Source organism: Alligator sinensis, unplaced genomic scaffold (genome assembly GCF_000455745.1).
Source record: "Alligator sinensis unplaced genomic scaffold, ASM45574v1 scaffold73_1, whole genome shotgun sequence".
Lineage (NCBI taxonomy): Eukaryota > Metazoa > Chordata > Crocodylia > Alligatoridae > Alligator > Alligator sinensis.
The window spans coordinates 3,851,530-3,861,653 of NW_005841838.1; the positions used below are offsets into that span (position 1 = coordinate 3,851,530).

The following is a 10,124-nucleotide window of genomic DNA, read 5'->3' on the forward strand; positions in this document are numbered from 1 at the left end:
GCAGGACACATGTGCCATTGCCCTCTCTGGTCTGCTGTTGCTTTTACCACAAAAAGCAGAAGAGCATGGGAGACTGAGTAGAGCCCTCCCCTGCATTTGAAGCATGTTCAGGAGCTTGGATGACTGGTTAGAAGCCCTTGATCCATTATCCATTACTCCCTTATAAACAGAAAATGAATGAGAAATTTAGTTCCTGAGCTATACAGGGCTTATACTCTCCTGTCCCTTCATGCTCCTGATGCTTTTCTGGTCCCCTATAACTCATTACTTCACTAGTAAAGCTTCAAGATCCATGTGCCCTGCATCAGGCTGGACCAAAAATCTGCAGAATTTGTGCGCAACAGATTTGGAAAACTCTGTGGCAAACTCAGGTGAATTCAAAACAGAAATGGTGTCTCATTTAAACAGGACAGAGCTTTTTCACATTGATAAAGAATCTCTTGGGTTATTTGTTTGGATATTAAATTCAGTTTATTTCACATGGCTTTTTGCTTCCTTCCCATCCACATTTAACATACTATAGGCCTCAAATTGCAGCTGCATAAATATAGTGTAGAAGGCTTTTGAGGAGGGTAAAGAAGCTGTAATTTTATTTATTTATTTTTTTAACTGCTGGGTGCTTGATGGAGTGTCAGTTGAGGCTTTTGATAGTAGGGAAGGAATCACTCTCCTCTTCTAGGCAGAGTGATTCCTCTTATCTTATCTTCCTTGACCCCTGCCTCTTATGGGCAGGGGTCAAGGTGTTTAAAATTCAGGGTAAAGGATCAAATTTTCTGCAGTCTTTTGACAAACTTACTGGTCATTCCTTCTCTAGAAAGGTAGCATTGTCCAATAGCAGTGACGTAGCATTTAAGCCTGGTATTTCTGCTAAGGTAATCAGCAGGGAAAAACAACTAATGATACTGAATAGGCTTCAGAGGTGTGTAGGGGTATCTCGCATTTCTCAGTATGACTAATTTCTAATAGCCTGTAGATTTCAGTGCTTTGGTTGCATACATACAAGTTTGCCTTTAGAAGAGCCCCCTCCTGTTGTGACGATGTAACTTTTCTTTTTAAAATGAATTTACATTTTCAAGCACAATTAGGGGATAACTTAAAAGAAGCAGGCTCATGAGTGTTTGTATCATCTTACACATGCACAAAGCTCCAACTGTGGCACTGTAGGTTATTCAGTTGCCTTCTCCCAATCTTGTTGCTCAAATGTTTTATGGGACAATGATAAAGTTGCTTAAAGAGCGTGTGCCAGCTTCTGTCAGTTTAGGGTGGATTGGAGGGGGAAGTACATGTAGCCTTACTGAAAAGCTGATATGAGGGTATAATATACCAGAATAACAGCTGCTCTTATTACTGTCTAGTGAAGAATGGGTTTTACAAATACAGTCTTTTTTGTTCAGCAGATGATTGACCCAGTGAACTGGCAAAGTGTTTATCAGAGAGGAAGTAGAAGTGGTTCTCCATCTGTTAGTCATGAGCACTAAGGGACTTCCAGAAATTTCTTAGCACATTACCTAAAAATCCTTTGCCAGGCTTTTATTTATTTAATTAGATTATCCTTTTTATGTCTTTTTTTGGTGTTGGCACTTTAGAAGGGTATGCAAATAGTCTCAAGCCTGTTTGTTTAAAGCTGTCCCTTGGATTTGGACAGTCTTAGGACAGAAGCAGCCATGATGGCTTTATCTGTTCTTTGGTGTCTGAAAGTTTGACCTGCCTGTAAATTCAGGAAAATTTCCTCATAACATCTGAAAAGAAATGCATTTAATGTCAGAGACTTTCATATTTTGGGAAAGTGACAGGTCCTGCTGGGTTGTGTGAATCATTTCACACTATGAATGAAAATGCTGCACAAAGACACTGAAATTATCAGCTTCCACAGACATACCTGTTAATGAGTCTCATACCAAATAAGAGTCATAAAATAATTAATAGCACCATGAATAAAGTACAAGAAAAGGAGACTGCAGATAAGAGAGATCACTTGGAAACTGGATAAGAGATTGGATAAGAGACTAACTGAATCCTTCCATTAAAGGCCTCAGTTGAGGAATATCATGTAGAACAGCGATTCTCAAACAGGGTGCTGCAGCACCCAATGATGCTGTGAGATTCTTTTAAGGTTGCTCCATAATATTAGCACTGTTAGGTGCTGGCATTTTCTGAAAAGTGCCACCAGTCTAACAAGGGGTGCCTTGACTTTAGAAAGGTTAAAAACCACTGATCGGGAAAATATGCTGAGTCTGTTACATCCTGTTAAAAATCAAGTACATTGATGACAGCTTTCTCTTCTTGAGAATAAAACCAGAGGATAGCTACATAAATTAAGACTTTTTCAGAATATTTTCTTCCCTAATTTTGTTAAGGCTCGAGAAGACTTGTGCAAAAGTTTAGTTGCCTTCGCAGGGCAAAAAAATGGTGTTATACCTAAATACATTAACAAATTACTTGACTTTCAGCAGCATTAAGCACCTTAATTCCTTATTTTTAATGAGGTTTTAATGCTCGTGCCTTTTGAATATCAGAACAAAGCTGCCTTTGACCTGGGCCACAAGATGCTGATCCCCAGACATTATTTTGTTTTTTATCAGTGACTGCTGCTTTATGATAGTAAATTCAGAGTTTACCATGACGGTTACAAAACTATAGTTTGAGATGTATTATATCATCTCATACATTTATATGCAACTAGTTCTATTAATGAACTACTCACAACACTGTACAAATGAATACTTAACTTGAATTTTCTCTTTCAACAAAATCACTCATTAATTACACAGATGCTATTCAGTATTTCCTGTACTCCTTTTTTCTTAACTTCCAGCAGGAAATTGTGGGAAAAAATCAAAATATGGCAGAGTTCCAATATGAGAATTGAGAGGGTCTGAGCCCTCTCTGCTCTGCAGTTTATGGAATAGTATAGCAACTTGTGGGGACCGTGTTGTTTAACTGAAGTTGTTCCATTCACTGAGAAAAGAATATTCAAATATAACTCGACATATTTTGTAAATAATCACTAAAGAATAACGATGCAATTTTTATTACATCATAATAATAATAACTCATTTTCATATGGTCTACTTCATATGTCTGTTCAGTCATGCCTCTGCTGACTTTATTACCCAGTGTTACTATTTTTCACACCACTCAATAAGGCACAATCATCAGAGTTCTAGATAACAAACTGGATTTTGTTCCTTGCTTACAGTCAACAGGTGTGTTTGGAACTGGGCAAAACTATGGTATTAAAAGCAAGAAAGAATGATAGGTGTCATGGAGTATGCAGTTGTAGGAAAACAGGGCTGCACAAGTAACTGCTAACATTAATTGCAAGTTTTAAGATGTGAAAATAATAGTCCCAGAGTTGTCTACATTACAGAGTTTCTGTCTCTGACCTGTCCCCCAGATATAAGTTGGTTCAATATAAGCTATTACTTAAACCTCACAAGTCTCATTTCTTATAGAAATGTGTAATAGTTGCAAGTAAATTACTTGGAATTTTAATGATTTCCAGATCATCACAGCTGCTGCAGGTTGTAAAGTATATATTAAGTAACAGTATAAAAAGTCTTATAGCACATGCTGATTCTGGTCAATACTTGCTTTGAATATCTCCTTAATATGCTTATGCTAATAAACTCCATGAGGTAAATAAATATCAGTGTCGAGTAATTTTTAATGTACCATTCTTAGAAAGGGTACTTGGAGGAGATTTCTTATTTCATTGTGAAACTTTCAAAAGCATATACATGACTTACGGGCATGAGATTCCTCTACGTCATTTGGATGTTATTGAAAAACCTCATGTGTACAGTTCAGATGTTTCATACCCCATTTGAGAGAGAGTGAGTTATGACTGGACCTTGTTTCCAATGTAACCTCTAAGATTCCTCTGCTTTGTGGCAGATATTTTACACCAGGTCATCACCACATGCATGCACGTGTGCTTCTTGTAGAAAATATAATATACTTTTATAATATTATATAAAGCTGTTGCACACATATATGTAGATATCTAGATTAACCTATCCAGAGTAGGGAAGGAGTAGCTATTTACCCCATATTTTAGTTAGCAGAACATTTTGTGAGAGGTTTTTAAGCATTTATAAACCTTAAAAAAAGTTTCATTGTGTATGAGGTAGAAAAAGATTGGCTTTGACAATGCAGGCTTTTAAAACCCAAGATCTCCAGAAATCATGAGTCTGGCCTCTCAAAACCATGGGACTTTGTGTGCACATGAGTTCATGTTTTCAAGCTGTTCTCTGAAGTTGCGAGGGCTAGAACCTTCTTTTTAATAAAATCTGAGAATTAAAAAGATCACCAGATATACAAGATTTGTGGTGGAATTGCTGGAGTTGCAGTATTAAGGATGGAACTGGTCATGTTTTCAGGTGGTTTGTTGAACAGGGACGTATATAGTGATTTCATTGTGTGTTGTTCAGTGTTAGTTGGTCCTGGCTCCTGATGCTAAAATTTCCACTAACCCATTTGGGAGGTTAAAGTATAGTTTTACAAAACTGACTCCAAATAATATGGTGGAACTTTTTAAAAATCCTCTATAAAGGAAGGTGGCAGGCAAAGAGGAAGAAAGAAAATCAGTAAGGATTAGAGAAGAGTAAAATCAACTATTCGAAAAAGGGTGGGTGACCATTTAACAAGAAGTTAGTTAAGTGAGAAGTGCATAAAAGGTGATTTAGAAGCAAGTTCAGATTGCACTCATCAAATGGAAAAATGTACACAACATGGCAGAATGTTGAGACTAAAAATTAAGAACAAATCTGTCACTTTAATTTTGTGTATTGATTAGTTGTTGATGCTATTGGCAACAAAACCCCAAACCACGTGAAACTTGCTGTGTTTTGTCTGTAGCAGCCCTGGTCTGAGCTTCAGATTTGTAAGGAAGATATCTGAATCTTGACTCGTTGGCTGATCAGTTTGGTTTGAGGGAGAAGAGAGTTTGATCTTTGTTTCATATGGTGGTTATGGCATTTCTTTGAGATTCTTGTGTTTTAAATCTGTGCATATTGAAAGAGAATGTATACATTTCTGCAAAGGAAGGATACTGCTTTGTAGTAGAGATGGAAAAAAGTATCATTTCAGTGGGAAAAAAAATCAGTTTCTCCTTTCCTTCCCCTTCTCCATGTGTCTTGCTTGTACAGAGAAAAGCCTGAACTGTGGGTTGATTGGATTTGATCTTGCAGAATTGGTTATGGCAAAGCAGGTGAATGCAGGAAATGCTATCAAGCCAACTAAAAAATAGACCAAAGAGAAATATAGGGCGAAAAGAGAAGGCAGCAGAGCAGGATAGATATGTGATCATCTGAGAAAATAGGGCTAGATTCTATTTCTCCTAAAGTTTAGGGCTTCTTCCACTTTTCTGAATAACTTAGTTTTAAGTTTGCCATCTTACACAAGGATACACCCTTACCAAAGAACTATTGTGGAGGGGGAAGGTAGAAACAAGAAGCAAATGCAAGAAACTGTCCTAGACTCTTTAGAAACAATAGCATTAAAGTAAAACTAAGCAGTGAATCAGTGGTGATCTCTCTACATGTCTAGCATTCTGTAATCATTGCTTGAGGAGACTGTGAATGCATATTTTTAAGTACATATTTCCTATGAAATTAACTCATTTTAACTAAAGAGAGAAGACATTCTTCTGTAAGAGTTGGGAGAAATGTCAAGTGATCTTACATAGTTAAATGCTCAAGAGAGCATGCTGAACAGTATTAGAGGACCATGGATATTGGAAAGGAAATGGGATGTGTCTCTGTGTATTCCTAACAACTTGTATCTTTAGCACTTGAGAGAGTTAGAGCAGCTACACATGAGGCACCTTTAGGACCTTTTAGGTCTCATTTCACTTCCAATAGCCATGACTAACTCTACTTACTTTTTTCTTTGCAGATTGTTCCTGAAGGAGGCTCATGGTTTAATCTTTATCAAGGCTCTGAACCTGTGGCATTTTAAATTATTGAGATTTACCTTTCCATCCTCCTCCCCCTCCTCCCCCCCCCCCAAAAACCCTCCATCATGAGTGAAATTGTAACATCCCACTAGTGTGCCCTTTAAGCACTTCATTTGTAGATGAAGGATTTTTTTTTAAATGCCTTGACTGAATTTCTTTTTATTTCTCACTGTCGCATTTATCATTGTTGTGACTTGGTGTGAACCATCATGTTCTGTTTTCAGTGTTCTTGCTCAATCTTGTCAGATGACATCCACGTGACATTAATACAATTTTTTCTCTTTGATAAAGGAAATATAGCATTAAGAAACCCTTTAATATTATTTCTGAAACTTGTCTTTGTGAAAGTTTGATATCCTCCTAGTTCATGGCTTGTGATGAGGAAATGGGTATACAGTGACATTTTTTAAATGGAATATCTGGCAAATGTTAATAGGCTCTTAGGGAAAATATTCTAGTTTGCAGCTTATTATTATAACATTTTGCTCATGAACTCAGTTTGCTTTTCTCTCTTACTGTTTTATTGTGTCTGTATTTTGTATAAAAAGTGTATATAGGTATCTGAATCAGTCACATTTTTTACTATGTAAAAAGGTCATATTTTTGCACTGTGCACAAATCCGAGTTTTCTTCACTTATTTTCCACTCATTGAGGTAAATTAACCTTTAATGCATATAATTCATGTGAAGTCTAATTTGCTTATTTATAGACATTATCTGTAATAGAAATCACTGCCTTTACTTCCCTACTTCTCAAACAAATTGATGCACATTAAGTGGTTTCTACATTCAGTGGTTGGTTGTGTGTAGAGAATCCACACTGGTAAATTTGAGCAAACTGCTGGAATGAAATAATCACCTATTAGTATTTCCACTGGCAGGAAAATGAATTTTCAGACTCTTAATAAAGAATTTATCACAGAAGAATAACTGGGTTTTTTTTTTGTCTGATTACCCAGCTGGCATGCTTTTGGTAGGTATAATTACTGATCTTGATTTACTAAGCATCTGTCTGAGGATATGGCAAATCCTTCTACTTTGGCTCCTACTATACCACAGAGAAACACAAAGGAGAACACTACATTAGAAAAAGGGGATTTACATTAGTTTGTTGTCATCTGCATTTATTAAGAAGAAAATCTGTGATTATAAAGCTGCAAGTATACAGGGAGAAGAGAAGGTAATTACTTTTTACAAGTTATGAGCCAGCTTTTGGTTAATTTTCCATTGAATTTGTTTTCCCCTCTGTTATCAGTAATTGGGTATCTTTGAGGAAGCTACTTAACCTTTTCATGCTTCCCTTTGCTCATCTCCCTTGTGAGGTGCTTGCCTTGCTCATAAATGCCCCAGGCATTTTTCCATCAAAGATACTGTTTAAAGAATCTAGATAGCAACCCCTTGCATTCATGTGAATTGGAAGGGATTCTGACTATTGTATTTGTACATTTTTCACACTTTTAAAATAATACTTGCAGTGTAATAGTTCTGTAACTTTCTATTAAAATCTTAATAATGAATTCATGAAGACTAGCCTTTACTGTGAATGGTTATTATGTAGATGGCCACAACAATGGTTATTATAACCCTTGGTTTTTTACTCGTGCAGATGTTAAGACAGGTTCCTATAACTTTTAAAAAGGGTCCTGTAAATGTGAGTTCAGTACTTGGACCTCTTGCATTTAACAGACCTCCAGCCAAAAGGAGGTGTGAAGCGGCTATATCAACTCTGCTTTACAGGTTATACCAGGGGTACTTGAGAAGGCCCTAGGGGGACGGAGCGGCCCACAGACCATCCCACGATGCCGCACAGGTGCCGCCCGCCCGGCCAGATGCAGGGGGTGGGGGAAGCTCACACACAGCGGTTGCCACTGCTCTGCGTTCAGCTGCGCACCTCACCCCTCCCTCTGCGTCTGGCCTCCGGCAGTACACTGCTCCACAGCTAGCCGCCAGGGGTACACTGATCCAAAAAGGTTAAAAACCCCTGGTTTAGAGTTTTGCAAGCAATGAACTGCTACATGGTGCAAATGAACAGTTTAGGATTGAAGTATCAGTAATAAACCATATCTTAAGGTAGGAGAAACCTCTGCAAAAGAACTTGTGGTCTAGAAAGTATATTTGAAAAGCTGGCAATAATTAACAACAAAAAGAAAATTAAAGCAGTGTTCAAAAAATATCTTGCCAAGATATCAGTTGGAGTCCTTGGATGTATTCAGTTTCCTGGTCAGTTTGCTGGAGAGAGGATATTAAGCTTCTTGCTCTCTGAATGGCAGCTCTGCAAAGCTCAAAAGTACCTACAAGTGCTTTTATGGAAAGTAATTAAACAGTCAAAAAGATAACAGTAACAAGGGGCTCAATACTATTCTGACTGATGCCACAGGTTTATGTAGAGCATAGTCAGATGCCAGAGAACTATAATTCCAGATGACACATTTCTCTAATAAGATTTTATGAAATTCAGTTCACCTCTTCTCTTTTTTTCTGTTCCTGTCATTGTGACTTGACTAGTAATGTGTGTTGATCAGACATTTTCCCTGTCATTTTTCTGATCCTGTGTGATTGATTAAATGGTGGCACAATCAGATCTTTGATGCTGTGTGAAAGCTTTACGTGCTAGAAACGTAATGAACAGTGCTAGTAAGAAACAAATCAAGTTTACTAATTGGTTCAGAGAGGCGTTGTAAAGGAAGAGATCTATGTACTTTAAGTTGGTTTTGTGGGGTGAGGGGTAGAGAATCTCTAATCAGGAAGTCTAAGACAGCTAAAGGAACTAGGTCCTGCAGCATCTACTAGATACTTCTGCCAGCAAAAACAGCTTTCACTCTCCTGGGTCTACAAAATACTACAAGTTTGCGAAGTTGCACCATGCTAACGCTGTGTATGAACTAAGTCATCCATATAATAATGCGCAGACAACCACAGAAAAACCAACTCCTTAGTTCACCACTGAGTAATTAAGTCTGCAACTTCTGCTGTACCATTTGAACTTTTTCTCCAAGCTTACAATGCATTAGTTGACAGCACTCTGTCTGTATGCGCAATCACTGAGTTAACGGAGAGCTATTCGCTTAAAATAAATTGGAACTAAAACATGCCAAAAGATGTCAGTGAAATAATAAAAATGTTTGCAACAGGCTACTAATTTTGAAAATGCAGGAATTTCAAATTCAAGACGATGAATGTGATTTCATTTCAAATTAACTACTAACAGAGCAATTGCACTCAAAACAAATTTGATATACAGCTTTTTATTGGTTAGGGTTGTTTCATTTTGTTCCAGTTCCGTTACTTATGCATTTTGTACCTGACTGGAGAGAGGGTTTTTTAATTATTTGTAAACACCATCTGTATAATGGGTATGTAACTTGCTTATCTCACCATGGCGTGTCCAGGATTAATGTTAAAGCTTTTTGACATCCATGGGTGAAAATTGCTGGAGGCATATAGATTTACTACGAAAATCAGCACAGAATACAGTTTTGTCATACAAGATTTAATAGGCAATTAGTGGAAAGTTCAAAGGTTTAATTGCCCATCCTTAAATTCTTAAATATGAAAGCTGGTATTGATGGGATTTTCATCTAAAACTCTCCCTCAGGGGAATCGTAGCAATGATCAAGTGAGAAGCTAATTAACATAAATTTACTTTAATTTTTAGAAGTATCCAAGATATAAGTGGAGACCTTTGGTAGAGTGTTCCCTTTCAGGCATCCCCAACCTACACTTGTTTGCATTTCCTTCCCTTAATCTTTACCGTTTTATTTATCTTCAGAGCTTGAACATGTCCTTCATCGAAAGAAACAATGCCCTTCTCTAGAAAAGCATTTCATACTAGTGCTTACTGATAAGATCACAACATTACCTTCCATATTTTAAACCAATGACTCTCAAATCTACTCTGTGTATGAATTGCCTGCATCATCCAATTAAGTACCTTGGCCTGTCTTTTCTGACATCCCTCTATGGATGTCTTATCATAACTTTAAAATCAATATGGTCAAGACTGAGCTCTTGATCACTCACCTCAGTCTTCTCTCTTTTGCATTTTGTCTGTTGCCATGACCACTGTCCATCTCTAGGGACCTACCTAAATCATGGCAGAAGTTTGTGGCACAGCAGAAGCTTTTAATCTTGCTCTTTTCACCATGCACCCCTCATCCCCCCCCCC

General features: G+C 37.4%; 1 protein-coding gene across 9 annotated transcripts in view; it reads left to right on the forward strand.

Moving 5' to 3' along the window:
- The window catches only part of CLEC16A (C-type lectin domain containing 16A), a 172,065-nt gene that overhangs the window by 123,776 nt on the left and 38,165 nt on the right, over positions 1–10,124 (forward strand). The window contains exon 22 of one of the 9 annotated variants that reach the window (XM_006015505.3): positions 5,899–6,009. The exons of the other annotated variants lie outside the window; for them this stretch is intronic. Coding sequence (XP_006015567.1) covers positions 5,899–5,909 — 11 coding nt within the window. The 3' untranslated portion in view covers positions 5,910–6,009. Of the gene's footprint in view, positions 1–5,898; positions 6,010–10,124 lie in introns of those variants that run through there. 9 annotated transcript variants of the gene reach the window in all.